The sequence below is a fragment of the Rhinolophus sinicus genome, chromosome 2 (genome assembly GCF_057876585.1).
Source record: "Rhinolophus sinicus isolate RSI-liver-muscle chromosome 2, RSI-T2T, whole genome shotgun sequence".
In the NCBI taxonomy this organism is placed as follows: domain Eukaryota; kingdom Metazoa; phylum Chordata; class Mammalia; order Chiroptera; family Rhinolophidae; genus Rhinolophus; species Rhinolophus sinicus.
In genome coordinates, this window is record NC_142502.1 from 173,437,604 (window position 1) to 173,453,221 (window position 15,618).

Below are 15,618 nucleotides of genomic sequence, written 5' to 3' on the forward strand. Positions count from 1 at the left end.
CCACTTGTCATCATAAAAAGCTCAGCAAATTTGGAACACTTGTGTTTTTGTACAAGAAACACATGTAACTCCTCTTTCAGTTTGATGACTATTTTAAGTGCCAAGAGATAACCAGGCAAAACTCAGGTGGTTCAAAAGATTTTCATAGTTACTTCCCTGTATACATCATTATATAAGGTTTACAATATTTTAAACTTAAAAAAAACACACAAAAACTAACCATATCAATGACTCCTGCAGCACTTTGTGTTCCTCTGGGTTTAACTCTTTATCTGCAGGAAATTCTGCAGGGAACTAGTTGTACAGTGTCCCATCCTTGCACCCTTACCCAGAATCCTTTTCATTATGGAGCAGCCACTCATCAGTGATTTCACTCAGCCAATTTTCCCCATAAATGGTGTTTTTATTAAAGCAGTAATGTACTGTTCAGCTCACATCACCTCTTTCCTTCAGTGGCTCACAGAAGTGTGGTTCTTCATGTATTTCATTATTGAAACAGAATCTAGGAAAACCATGATAGAAACAGCTCTATTTTTCTTCAACAATATATTTAGCCAACTTTCCGCAGTGTGGAATTTGTTCTAATGCTTACTTCTCTACATCTTCAGCAATATTTTCTACCCATCTTCCAACAATATCTGTGGTCACCCTGTTGTGTTCTATGTACTGTTCCCAGCAGCTACCATACCAACTGCCCCCTTCCCCATCTCTGTAAGACAAGTGGTATGTGTGTGCGCGTAGAGATGAGTCATGTGACATGAGTCTAAGGTGAGGAGTGGATTGACTTCCTGGGAATCACCCCCACCCCCCTCACTAGCAACAAAGCCAAGTAATGGGGGTGGCCCCCAGGGAAGGGAAGATTGGTACCCCACTCCCTGGTGGGCTGTATGCTTAGGCAGTGAGCTTGTTCGTCTGTCTTGCACCTGTCTGAATGCAGGACAGGAGAATTGAAGCCAGTAGTTCTCGTTACGTCTGACTGGATTCTCAGTTGTTTCCTCCTCATAGAAAACAACTTGTGTTTTAAGTATGAGAGGTATCTGCCCTGACCTTTTCTTGTTCACTTGCATTTGCATTTTAAGCATTATCTTCAATTGTGGTTTCCTTGCAGGAATCTTGTTAAGCCACCTATCCATTTGTGAGAGTTAATTTAGTTAAAATTTGACAAAGTAATCTGTAAAGCCACTTAGCAAGGTACATGTGACCTGGAACACATCACAATAGATAAGTCTTAATAGCATTCGTTTGAGGCAGTCAAACCCAGCATTTCTGGGGGGTTGTGGAGGTGAAAGGGTGGAGGAACCAGATAGTAGGAGCTTATTTGGAGGTTCTAGCAGGGCAGCCTGATTCTTTTGGACCCTGGGCACTCCTGGAACATATATATATATATGGTTAACCCTGTCACCTGGGGATCTTATTTACAGTGCAGATTCCTGGGTATATTAGTTTGCTAAGGCTGTGTAATAAAGTGCCACAACTATGTGGCTTAAACAATGGAAATTTATTATCTCCCAGTTCTGGAGTCTAGAAGTCTGAAATCAAAGCGTTGGCAGGATAGGTTCCTTCTGAGGCTGTGAGGGAGAATCTGTCCCTTGTCCCTTCTGATGGTTTTCTGGCAATCTTGGGCATTCTAAAGCATCACGCCAATATCTGTCTTGTAGAAGCATTGCCCTAATCTCTGCCTTCAAGTTCACATGCTGTTCTCTCTGTGTGCGTCTCTATGTCCAGATTTCACCCCAGACCTTCTAAAACAGGATCTCTGAAGGTGGGAATTTACAATTCATGTTTTTAAACAAGGACCTTAGGTAACTCATAGGCTTACTGAAGTCTGCGAACTACATGGCCACCTGAGGTGATACAGAATCTTCTCTCTTTTACCTCAAATACACAGGAATCCAAATAAAATTAGACCATAGATTTTAATATGTTGCTGAGTTCAAGAGACATGACAAAGAAATTTCCACATGCCCAAAATGAAGAAATCAAAACCAGAGAGCTAAAATTTGGCTGATGCTGGGGCAACCCTAAGGCCTGTTAGGTAAGGGAATACAGGCCCTTAGAGACTGGGGCTAGGGTTCAAATGCCCATGAGAGAGGTGATAAGACCACCGGTTGATTGAAGTGGAGGAATTAACCCTTTTGCATGAAGCCAGAAGGCTTGAAGAGCTACCTTGTTAGTGAAAAAGGGACCAGAAAAATCAACCAGAGATTTGTTTCATCTAATTAAAAATTTGGAAGATTGAGGAACTATTGGCCATTCAGATCTGTTGTGTGAACTCATAGAATCAAATAGCTTTCCTACCTGAGGTGTATCTAAGGGAAGGGAATTTTAGTGGAGGGTGAGGGAGGGATAGGCGTCATTTTAGAACAATAGAGCAAAGTTTGTGTCTGATAAGGGCTGCCATCAGGCAAAGTGAGTTTAGAACATGCAATAGCTGGGCCCCCGAGCAACTGAGGGTGGAGGGGAGTCATGGTAGATTAGGGACACAGAAAGTGGGAGGAGGAGGGTACCAAAGATGAGCTTGTTGCTTTTAAAGGTTTCCAAGCTTGTTCTGTGCAGTTCCCCCTTTAACTCTCATTAGGTCTGCCCGTCTCTTCCACCCCCACAATCCACCCAACCTGCCTATTCCTGGGGGCTGGAAGAAAGTAGCAAGGTATCATTAGCTAGAAGAGAAGCAGCTGGGGTGTTTTCTCAGAGCCCTGTGATACCAGCCTCAGAAGGACCCTCTCATGCATGACCCTGGCCAAGCCCAGGTTAGCAAAACTGGGGGTTTCTAAAGTCACATGACCCTTACTCATATGGGGTTCTCATTTGAGAAATAGTTTGGTTTAAAAGTGAAAATTGTTGAAATAAAAATGAAATATATATATTAGTTAGGTAACAACTAATAGCTACCACGTGTTGAGTGGTATTCATCAGTCACTGCGCAACTTTAAACCTACCCTGTTGAATCCTCACAATAAACTGATTAGGTAGATATAGTATTATCCCACCCTATTTTGTAGATGAGAAAGCTTTGACTCTGGGAGATTATGTAATTTGTCCAAACTTAGGTCACTCACTAGCGAATAAGGAAGCCAGGACTTAAACCCTGGTCTGTCTAATGTCTATATCAATGTCAACAGTGGCTAACACTATAGAGTAGATTATGAAAATTTTGAATCCCATTCTTTATACTTTTTTTGTATTCTCCAAGTTTTATACACAAAATGGAGAAAAATTAGTAACCATAAAAAAGAATAACACAACCAAAAATGAGCCTTTGGATGGTATGTGTAAGAGGAGATGACAGTGGCGAAAATGATATTAAGCATGGCCCCTGATCCCCGCTACCCTCTCTCACACCCAGGGTCCTGGCTTGTTGACCTAGCATCTAGTCCAACATTTAGGTTGTTGCTGTTAGTTTCTTCTCAAACCCTAGACACTGTACTTTAGGAAGATAAGCAAGGCCCAGGGAGGCACAAACCTGACATTGATGGAACTCCTTCCTCCTCCTCCCCACCCACAGGTCAACCCTTTCAGAGACCGAATCTGCAGAGTGTTCTCCCACAATGATGTGTTCTCCTTTGAGGATGTGCTGGGCATGGCATCTGTGTTCAGTGAGCAGGCCTGCCCCAGCCTGAAGATCGAGTACGCCTTTCGCATCTATGGTGGGTGCTGTGGAGGATCGAGTGATGAGGGGGGAGGTGCCATAGAATAAATACCATATCTGGAATCCATCAACATCAATGCAGTGGTGGGATGGTGTTAGTGGGAGTTTACTTCAGTTTTTAAGGATATTATCCTGTTTCTCAAGGACTGTAGATTTTTAAAAAAGGATTGAGAATTACTACTCCAATGGATTGATACATTCTCCTTCATGTCATCAGAGGCAAATGGAGTCACTGGTGTGGTGTGGGCAGGAGATAGATGACAGATAGATGATAGATAGGTAGATAGATACTACATTACGGGTATAATGAAGTTATGCTTGTTTTGCAGAAGTTAAGAGATTTGAACACTGAAATTAACTCAGCCATTAAATGGCTGAGCAATCTTGGGCAAATGATTTCACTTTTCTAAATGAGGGGGCGTTGAGAGAGATCATCTCTGAGGTCCTACGGCATTTTCTGGTCCCTGATTTTGTCTTGGGTAGCCATAAGCCTCTGCAAAACTTCTGCTCCTCAGCAGGCCCATGTCCCCATACACAGCTGGGATGACTGGAATTCTCAAAAGGAATCAAAAGGAAAGAAACAAAGACATCTTGGGAAACCTTCAAACAGGTCATATACAAGGCCTTATGCTTATCGTGACAATTCCTTGGCCCCAAAGAACTTGTTCATTTAGGATTATATATTTTGGCATCTCACCTGCCTTCCTTTTCTGCCAGCTCCTCCCCTGTTTCCACACAGTAGACACCATCTTATGCCTGCCTCACCCAAGTGGACTTGGATAGGATGGAGTGGAAGAGTTTTAAGCCAAATGGACCTGTGAGGACTCAGTTTTCTCATCTGTAAAAAAGACTTAATGATATTTTTGCATCCCATGCATCCTCAGGCTCAGTGAACAGTGAACTCAAATGAAATCACAGATTCCCTTGATGAGAATGGCTGAGTAAGCTCCTATCAGACTGCCACTTCCACAGATAGTAAAATCTAAATAAAATATAATAAGCAACTACTTAATGGCACTGGAAAGCTGCCAAAGCCAAGTAGATACTAGAAACAGCTGATACTTGGTAGAAGGAAATGGAACTGCATGGTCCCCTCCCCCCACCTCCACCTTTAAAAAAAAATAACACTTTTTCGCTGAAAATGGGCTTCAGTGAATGGCATCATGCAGCACTGACAGAAACTCTGCACTTTCTCTGACTTGAAGAATCAGAGTTTGGGGGCACATTTCCCCTGAAAAACAAAAAGAAGGAGAGAGTTCATGAAAGAAGAAAGCCAGAGAAGGGTGCTCAAATTTTATGTATCAACTATGTCCAATTCTCTTTCTGACCTCTAAACTATGTATATATAAGGCAGACTCAAAGAAGCTCAAGTAAGGATAAAAAAAACTGAACTGAGATCTGAGTACCACTGCATTTTAACAAGGTCCCTATTTGACAGGGTTTGCAGTTTGAGTCCAATCAACTGCTTGCTAAAACCAAAAATCCAGCACTCTTTGGAGGAATATAACAGAATCTACAATTTCCACAACAAACTACTTATTATGTCCATGATGCATTCTAAAATTATTTAATATACAATTAAAAAAAACAACACAGAAAAAGTGACGCATTCTCAAGAATGGAGACTGATTCTGACATGATCCAGATTTGGGATTAGCTGATAAGTATCTTAAAACAGCTATTATAACCATGCTGAATTATGTAAAAGAAAGTATGCTCACAATGAACAAAATGATAGAAATTCTCTTATATATGATGTCAGAGGGGCAACAGATTGGGGTAGGGCTTACCACTTTGTGAGGCGTGAAATATCTAACTATTGCATTGTTTTGTACACCTGAAACTACAACAAACAAACAAACAAAAAACACAGACATTCTCAGGAAATAAATAGAAACTGTAAGAAAGAATCAAATAAAACACAGGACTGAAAAATAAAATATCTGAAATAAAAATCACTGGATGGACTTACCTGGAGAATTGATATGACAGAGGAAAGAGTCAGTAAACTTGAAGTTAAATCAATAATTATAATAGAATCTGAAGACCAGAGAGAGAAGAAATATCAAGAGGAAAAAATAACAGAGCCTCAGAGACATGTAGGACAATAGATAGGTCTAACATACATTCAATTGAAATCTCAGGAGAGGAGAGAATGAACAGGACAGAAAAGATATTTGAAGAAATGCTGGCCCCAAATGTCCTAAATTTGATACGAGACACACATTTACAGTGAACTTCAAGCACGGTAAGTACAAATAAAATCACATACCCAAATTCAGTTGGTTTCATATTCCTATCCCCCAGCCCATCCATTATTCTTCCTCTCTGCTTACCTCAAGTTATTTCTGGGAGTCTCCAGGAATTTTCCAATGTAGTCTCTGCTACTCTGTCAGGCCTTCTGCCACAGAGCCACCATTTCACGCCTCACAAAATGGTAACCCCCTCCCTCAATCTATTGCCCCTCTGACATCGTATATAAGAGAATTTCTATCTTTTTATTCATTGCTATGCTGTCTCTAGCCGCTTCCATTTCCTGTCAGTATTCTTCTGGATGGAGCAGTTATTCTGGATGGAGAATGCTGGCCCAGGCTGGGTGCTCTTGTCTTAGCCAAGAATCTTTAGGTTACAAGTAATGGTGTAAAAGGCAACTGATGTTTCTCTGTAAAAGGCAACGGATGAAGAAGAGCAGTATATCATTTTTCCATTGCTGTGTAATAAATTACCACAAACTTAGTGGCTTTAGATCACACACATTATAAAATCACAGTTCCTGTGGGTTAAGAATCTAGGCATGGCTTAGTCAGGTCTTCTTCTTAGGGTATTACAGGCTGTAATCAAGATTCTGGCCGGGCTGCATTCTCGCCTGGAGAATGCATAACTGGGGAGAAATCCACTTACAAGCTCAGTCTGGCTGTTGGCAGAATTCATTTCCTTGTATCTATAGAACTTAGAGCCCTGGCTTCTTGCTGGCTCTCAGCTGGAGGCTGACATCAGTTTCGAGAGGCTGATCTGTGCTCCTTGCCACATAGGTCTCCCAACATGGCCACTTGCTTCTTCAAACACAGCCAGGGAGAGAGTCTCTTAAGCCAGTGTGCCAGCAAGATGGAGTCTTCTATAATATATTGTAATCATTGACAATCCATCACTCTTACCTGTCTGTTGGTGAGAAGTAAGTCATAATTCCTGCCCACACTAATGGGGGTGTGGATTATACAGAAACATGAACATGAAGCGGTGCAAATCATACGGGAGGGGCACATTGGAGTTTGTCCATCACAAGCAGTATGGCAGCCATGGTAGAACTGAAGCAGGCCCCCTGAGGGGCTAGAACGCAGCTGGCAGGGTGTTGGGAAGGGAAAGAGCTAATTTCTCCTTTTCTTTCTGTGGATGCCTAGTCTCTCATCTCTGCTTCTCTCTGTGCACCTCCTCTTTCTGCAGATCTGATTTATATGCCTTTGTGCCTATGGGTCAAAAATGACGGTCCTGGCCTCTCACATGGCCTGTGGGCTTCACTCTGACTAGCCACAAGCATCTCTGTTTCTCACTTCCATTTTCTCAGGAGATGCTAATTGGCTCAGCCAAACCAGTGATCTAGCTGTCCCTGGGTTGGATGACCATCCTTGTCCAATCGACCACAGCCAAGAAGAAGCAGAGCCACAGAAACAAACATGGCTGCAGAGGTCTACTGCTGAGGGAGGGAACACTTCTCAGAGATGGTAAAGATGTCCCAAAAGATGTCTGCCTCAGCTGTCTTTTCACAGTTGCCAGACCTAAACAAACAAAAACACCCAAATCTTCGGGGAGCTAGAAGAACAGCAGGTTCTCTGCAAGCTTCAAGGCACAGGAGCTAAATTGTGTTTCGCTCAGAAATGGAGAGAATGCCCTCACTCCTAAGAGGTCCGACAGAATGCCACAGTTCAGATCAAAGAGTAGGCACCACCTCTCCCCTACGCTGTCCTTGTATCTTCCTCTACCCCATCTCTCCAGGTCCCCTGGAATGGTTTCCTTCCTCCTTGAGCTCAAATACAAAAGCAAAAAGTGCAAAGCCTTCATGCAAATCAGCTCTGCAAATAGATGTCTAGAGACTCATAAACTCCAAGTCTTCATCAGATATACCCGGACAAATACGAATTCTCTTTGGGCTCAGAAGATTTGTTACCTTACACAGCTGTCAACAGGTTAGAGATGGGACATGTGACTCTCTGAGCCTGGCACCTGGCACGTGGTGGCTGCTCAAGAAATTGAGATGGTGGTGATAGCAGCGAAGGAAGAACAAGAGGGAGAAAAAAAGAAAGAACAGGAGATGAAAAGGAGAAGATGGTGGTGGTAATGGCTGTGGCAGTCATTCTTAGCCCAAGTTCAAAGGCCTAACTCAGTGCTCCAGCCTCTCATCACTCCAAGTTATGGCCCGTGCACCAGCAGCGTCAACACTGCTAGGAAGCTTGTTAGAAATGCAGTCTCAGACCCCATCCCTGAATCAGGTGGTTCCTCTGCACCTTAAAGTTTAAGAAGCTCTAAACCACTGGTTTGCAGATGTGGCTGCACAGTGGGGCCACCGAGGGAGTTTTTAAGACCTGTGAAAGCCTGGGCCTCTGTGGCAATGATTTGATGTAATGGTGCTGGGTACTGGTGGGTGTTGGTGAGCTTTGTGAAAGCTTCCTGGGTGATTCTAAAATGCAGCAGAATTTGAGAACTACTGCTCTGACCTACTATTTCAGTTAGGATTGCATTCAGTTACATGTAAGACAATACACGTTAAAAAATAAAAGTCTGGAGTCAGGCAGTCCAGAGCTGGGGAAATAGCTTCAGGAAGTAACCAAGGGTCCGGCTTCTTCAAGCTTTCTGTTCTGCCATCTTTAGTATGGGACTGCTGTCCTCACAGTCACAAGATGGTTTCTGTGCCTACAGGCGTCTCATCTTCTTTCCAGCAGGAAGAAAAAGGGATGGAAGAAGGGATATGGACAAAATGGACATTCAAAAGTACAGATTAAGTCCACTCTCCTTTAACAAACTTTCTTGGAAGCCCTACCCAGCAACTTTATATTTCGTTGGCCAGAACTATGTCACGTGACTATGTATAACTGCAAAGGAGACTGGAAAGCCGAGTATTTTAAGCGGAACATGATGTCATCCTAAACAAGAGATGCAGTTCTATTAGTAATAAAGAAGGAGAGAATGGCTCTTGGTCAAGAATCCAGCAGGGCCAGCCACACCTACCTGAGATGTACCTACTGGGCTCCAATATCTGCTTTGAGGGACACACTTGACCTTCTACTGATCAAGCCCCCAGTCTCAGCACCTCTGGGGAGATTTTCTACCTGTCGGAGACCAACGTCACCGGCATTGCCTTCTTGCTCCCATCAGTATGGCTTCTGCCAGATGTGAATTTCTCTCGGGCAGATGCCAGAGCACCAGTGGCAGGTCTTCCCACACCTTCCCAAGATCTGACACAGTAACGAGGATGCTAGTGGCTGAGAAGGAGCCAGGGAGGCAACCTCAATTCTCGTGGGAATAAAATAGTGAAAACAAGCCCGACTCACTTCATCAAACGGGCTAATTTTTGTGAAAGTAATTTGTAAATTGCAAGCAGTAATATGGCAGAGAGGTTGGGATGATGGTGGTAAGAGTGTTTTGGGGGGACCTGAAGGATGAGCCCTGACCCCGTCAGCACTCTAATCTCCCCTATTGTTGGGAAACTGCAAGAGGAAGCCACCCCTAACCAGAGTGTCCCAAGGCTGCAGGTCCAGAGGCTGTTAAGGCCCCATGGGCTGGCCAGCGGCCCAGAGCACCCAGCCCCCAGCCTTTTCCCAGCTTGCTCTGCCCTTGCACCCCAAAGGACAGGAACTGTCCAGCACTACATTTTACTCCAGCGAAGGATTCTGTTTCCAGTTGGCTTAGGACCAAAGTCATGTCACTTTGCTGCAGTCTCTGCATATGGGAGCTGGGCCAGCAGGATGCCTGGGGACACTGCGGGGTCTCTGGGAGAGGCTGCAGAGCTTCCCACCCGCAGTGCAATGTCACTGTGGCTGCCCACTGCGTCCAGTCCCAGGGCCGGGCCCTCTGCTCCCTCCACCTGCTCTCAGCCATTCCCCATGGAGTATGATAGCACAGGCTGTGCAGGGAAAGCCTAGCTGAGCAGTGAGCATCTTGGGCCTTAGCCTCCAGTCCCTGGGCTGATAAACTTTCAGCTGGGGGAGAGCCACCTGCTTAAGGAGGGAGGTGGTTAGTTGCACCTTCCACATCCATATCCTGCCTTGGCGAATAAAGACAAAAGTCTTGGCTCTACCACTGAAGGGTCCTGTGACATCAATAACCGCAATCCTCCACTCTGTGCCCAATACAGCTCTAGCTCTCAGTCTTGAAAGCAGGATATTACAGTTGCTAAGGTTTACATTTTTTGTATTTAGCAATCATCAAATGATAGGCAATTGAGCCTCTACTATATCTAATAAGCACCTTCTATAGTCCAAATTCCATGCCAGCTGACTTCCAGGTATTTTCTTACTTAATCTTCATAGCGACTGTGAAGAGCAACTGTGTGGAGGTACTGCTATTACCCATTTTACAGATGAGGAAACTGAGGTTCAGACAATGAATGAATTAGAGTTAAATTTGGTGGCAACTGACAGGGAACCCCAAGTGGCTTACACAAGATAGCTCCCAAGATCACTGGCAGCTACATGTTCTTTCCAGAGGCAGTTGCACATGGTGGTTGTACAATGTTGGAGACTCAGGCCCCTCCTATTTTGTTACTTTATCCTTCATTCCCCAGGTTGCCTCATTGTCACAAGGAATACACGTTCTCTTTAAAGACATTCCCAGAAGTTGCCTGCACCTCTTCTGCTTGGCATCTCGTTGGCCAGAACTCAGTCACATGGCCACATCTAGCAGCAAGGAAACCTGGGAAATGTGGTGCTCATTGTAGAAAATCATATGCCCAGCTAAAAATTGGGTACTTTGTTACAATAAAAGCAGTTATGAGTGATTAAGAGCATAGATTGCCCATAGAGTCAGACTGCCTGGGTTTCGTCGGGTCTCCATCACTTACCAATGTATGACCTTGGGTTGTTCATTCACTTACTCAACAAATATTCATTGGGCACCTATTCTGTTTTAGGAGCTGGGGATACAGTAGTGACCAAAAAACAACAACAACAACAACAACAAAAAACCACTTTCTGCCCTTGTGGAATTTACATTCTGGTGGAGGGAAATAAACAAGCTCATACGTGAAACGATAGTGTGTTAGGTAATATTCGGTGCTGGGAGAAAAATAAAGCAGGGAAAGGGACAGGGAATGCAAGTTTAGACAGGTTCTGGGTTGTGCCCTGGTGCGAAGCTGGCATTGGAATAAAGACCCAGAGGATCTGTGGGAGAAAGTGTTCCAGGGAGGGGAACCCTGGAACCTGCAGAAGCCCTGAGGCAGGAGCACGCCTGGCCTGATGGAAATGAGAAGGAGGCCGAGTGAGAGCAGGGCAGCCCTTGGGGGCCACTGTCGGGACCTGGGCTTTCCTCTGGCTGGGAGAAGAGGTGTTGAGGGAGAAGTAAGACCGGTTAACAGGTTCACTGGCTGCTGAGTTGAGGCTAGACTGAAGGGGACAGAGCCAGAGTAGGGAAATTGGTAAGGGGGCTGCTGCAGTGATCCTACAGAGAGGTGACGGTGGCTGGACCAGGGGGGAGGCCCTGAGGTGGGGAGACGTCATCCTGCTGGGTTTTGTCCCTTGAAGGTGGAGCTGGGAAGATTTGCTGACACGTGAGCTGTGGGGAATGATGGAAGGGTGACTCTAAGTTTATTAGCCAAGCGACTAGAAGGTTTGGAGTCGCCCATTTGCCAAGAAGGGCACAGCTGTAAGTGCCCCAGGTATGGAGACAGGCCGAGGGGGTGTGTGTATGAAGGGTTTGGGTTTGGATAAGTTGAACTTGAGGGATCTATTAGACCACATGGAGAGGGCAGGGAGGCAGGTGGATATACGCGAATGCACCTGGAGTGCAAGGAGAAACTGGGCTGGAGGTATGACTTTGGAGACATTTAAAAGCAAGAGGCTAAAATGAGACTAAAGAAGTAAGTGTGGTTCTTTAATTTCTGTGTGCCTCAGTTTCTTCATCTGTTACAAGGATTAAGTGCAGTGAAATATAGAGTCCTTAGACCATTGCCTGGTACCTCTGTGTTTGTCATGGCAGTAATTACACTTGCCTAAGTTTACTGCATTTACGACATGGCTGATGAGTTGTTTAGGGACCATGTGGGGTGTCCTAGGGAAGGACTGCCTCATTCTGGCATTTAAGGCCCTTCAGAGCTCGACCCACCTTCCGGACTTAACCTCTGACCTTCTCCCCTCACCTGCCTGATCACTCCGGTGTGGTTCCTTCTCTGCCACTGTCCCTAGAGACCCTGGCACCTCTTCCAGTCACCATATCAGCAGGCCCAAGCCGTTTAGTGCTTCTCTGATGCCTCCTCCTTCATAAAGCCTCCCTCTCTTGCACCCCAACCAGACACGAGATTGCCCATCTGGAAACCCTCGGAGTCCTTGGGGTGTCTGTTCCTCTCTTCTTGGAGCCAAGCTGCTTGGGTGTCAGACAGTCTCCCCTTCACCTCCAGCCTGGGAGCTCCTTGTGGGCAGGAACCAGCCTGGTACAGCTCTGTGGCTGGTGCACAGTGACACGAGCAGGCCCTCTAGCTCCAAAGCCAGCCCTCCCTCTGCTCTTCCATGCTGACAAGCTCCTACCCACCAACAGACCTACTGGCTTATGAGTTCTGAGATGGACGTTTCCATAGCACAGTGGTTGACACGGGACTCAGGGACCAGCCTACTCGGGTCAGAATCCCCACCCTTCCACTTACTGGCAGTGTGGACAAACCATATAACACCTTTGTGCCTCAGTTTCCCTTTGGTAAAGTGAGCCTAATAAAAGGTTAATTGTGAAGGTTCAGTGACTTCAGGTGAAGCTCTCAGGACAAATGTGAACAGGTAGCACATAATCCACGCTCCTGCTTCCTCTTATTATTACTATTTCTTATTCATTATCATTATTTATCATGTACTAAGTACCACCTTCATCTGCAGGCTGCCCGGATCTGACCGAGTGCCAGGCTCAGGCCCACCTGGGACAGCTGGGTTCTGTGGGGCATCGCAGAGGCCGACAGGAGTCTGTGGGGTCCTGGCTGGTGCCCCTGCCTCAGGCCCTTCCTCCTCTTTGCAGACTTTAATGAGAACGGCTTCATTGATGAGGAGGACCTGCAGAGCATCGTTCTCCGGCTGCTCCACAGCGAGGACGTGTCCGAGGACCTGTTGGCCGACCTCACGGACCACGTGTGTGCCTGGGGTGGGGTGGGTGGAGCTTCCCCCAAGGCCCCAGAGGGCGGCAGGCTGAGGTGCCCTGGGGACGGGCACATGGCTGGAGGCAACTACCCTCCACTTTCCTGTCCTTCCTCCAGGATCAGGACTTACTTCCTTGACTCCCTTCCAGGGTCCCCAGAGCAGTGTGCCCAAGCCACCCACTGCCAGGGTCCCTCCCACAAACGCTGCAGGCAGGTGGCCCAAGAGCAGCTTGGCATCAGATGGACACACCACAACATCTCCTTTCCCACATTACCCCAGCACAACACAATGGCCAGATGTCCTGGCGTGCCGGTCCAACGTATGACAGGACATGAAGACAGCCTCGTGAAGCCAACAGGGCATGGATCCATTTGTGCTCAGATCATGAGACCCTTCATGTGCTTTTGGTCTGGATGGGAACTAGGAGCAGAGCTAAAGCACTGAGGGCTCATTAATGCCTCCTCGACCTGAGTGAGCTTTTGCAGTGCAGAATCCCTGCTTGTGACTGGGTGACAGGAGTGAGTGGGCGGTGTCACCCTGTTCACCCTGCACCTTATTATCTCACTGCCAAGTGTGTGCTGGAGGCACCAAGAGGACGCTTCCCATGAGGAGAGCAGCTCCCGGTGTCCCCGGCCTCAGTGCACACAACCTCGTCTCTCTGTACTTCCGTGTCCGTGTCCGGGGGTGAGGGTGGCAGTGGAAGAAGGAGAACACCTGCCTCCCTCTGGGATGAGTGCTGAGCACCTGGCAGAGAGCCTGGCTTATGGCAGCACACGGCTTGTGGCATTTCTCCCCCTCCCCTGAGCCCCCATCGCATGTTCGTAGCTGACTCCTTTCTGCTCTCTGCTCCTCCGCGCCCCTCGCCAGGTCCTGAATGACTCTGATCTGGACAATGACCACATGCTGTGTTTCTCAGAGTTTGAACACGCCATGGCCAAGGCTCCCGACTTCATGAAGTAAGGTGTTCTGGAGGGGACATATGCCCAGCACAGTGGGGAATGAGAAGGGCTCCCCAGTCTCCCCTTAGCCAATGGGGCACCTCAGTCTTCCCAAGGGAGTCTTCCCGTTCTTTCAGAATCAGCCAAACTGGAGCTTCTGAGAAATTAGGAAACCTAGAAAGAGTCAGGGAGTGGGGTTTTGACAGGCAAGGGGGGATTGCATTCCAGGCTTTGCAGATGAGGTGTGTAGGTGGTCCACACTTCACGTGCTTCTTCTCTGCAACACGCCCGTGTGCTGCTCCCTAAGTCCCCTGGGCTCTTTGCCACCGCTAGTCCTGCCTCTTCCCCCACAACCTCCGGGGTCACCAGGAATTGTGGATTTGCACGGGGTCCCAGGATGCTGTGAGGAGTCTGGTGGTGGAGACCAGAGAGGACCTCAAGCCTTTCCAAACATTGTTTCAGGCACAAGGGGCCCTTAATGGTCTTATCTGGTCCAAGCACCCTTGAAATGATTGGCCATCTCCATATTTCCCTGACGTGTTTAACAATCTTGTTTGCAGCCTTCCAGTTATAGGAAACGCACCACCCATGGAGGGAGCCCATTTCACTATCCAACAGCCCTGTTAGAGCACCCCGGTGGTGTTGAGCTGGCATTTTTTCGCATGTGTCTGCTACTCCTGGGTCCTATTCTGCCCTTGGTCTCATAGCATACGTGATTTTCATGACAAGGAAGAATGCCCACTCACATGGTTTAACAAACCAATCAAAAAAGAACAAAGGTGCCTAGACCTCAGAGCACACCCAATCAGGAACCTGGGATAGCATCTTTGGGATAGACGCAACCCTAGTCTTTGCCTCTCTCCTCAGCAACTCCATACTTAGCTCAATGTACGAACCCGCAATCTGCTTAGTCAGACATGAGACCAAATATGGTCTCCCCACAGTGGTCAAGTTTACATCTCCTTGGATCTGAGTGACCCTCAGTGACTCCTAAGTAGTATCCTTCAGCTCTGACTCCAAATTTGCAGAGAGAGAATCGATTGGCCTAGCTCGGGTCAAGTGTCTACCCCTCTTCCAACTACCTGGATGGAGGAGAGGGCTCTCAATGCCGACATGGCTGCCAGGAGGCTGTGGCTTGGGCAGACTCTCTATAAGAGAGTCCACACTGGGAACCACCCCAACCAAGGGTAATTCTTCCACAATATCCCAGCACATAATTGGGGCCAGAATCCTGTCCTCCCTGAGTTTTTCTTTGACTTTCTTACATTTCTTTCCATGGGTTCTAGCACCACAAGATTATAAAACACCGTTTGCATTCTAGTGATGCCAAAAGTTACTTAAAGGCAGCTTTGGATTGGCTTGGGAGAGCTGCAAACTGGCCGTTACTCAGAGAAAGGTGGGCATGAGAGGTGGGCAAGGGAGGGTGTCTCTAGGACTACAGTGACCCAGAGTTCAGAGGGTGCTTTACACCTGGAGGCTTAAGGCAGCTCATGGATTCTTTCTTTCAGCTCCTTTCGGATTCACTTCTGGGGATGCTGATGTGGCCACAAATACCTAAACTGGCGACTTCGAGGGGACCATTGGAACTTGGAATCCAATCCTCTCTGGGCGTTAGGGGACTCTGATTAGAAGTCTGACTTTTCCCCTGATCCTCCCTCACTTCTAGAATATTGTTTATTCAATAAAGTAAAGGAAAACCCTTTTCTTT

General features: G+C 46.7%; 1 protein-coding gene across 1 annotated transcript in view; it reads left to right on the forward strand.

Annotated features, from left to right (window-relative positions):
• CIB4 (calcium and integrin binding family member 4) overlaps positions 1-15,616 on the forward strand; it is a 49,460-nt gene extending 33,844 nt beyond the window's left edge. Inside the window, exons 4-7 of the mRNA XM_019735273.3 lie at positions 3,506-3,647; positions 12,854-12,963; positions 13,840-13,928; positions 15,419-15,616. Coding sequence (XP_019590832.2) covers positions 3,506-3,647; positions 12,854-12,963; positions 13,840-13,928; positions 15,419-15,449 — 372 coding nt within the window. The 3' untranslated portion in view covers positions 15,450-15,616. The remainder of the gene's footprint in view (positions 1-3,505; positions 3,648-12,853; positions 12,964-13,839; positions 13,929-15,418) is intronic.
• Positions 15,617-15,618: the final 2 nt, after the last annotated feature.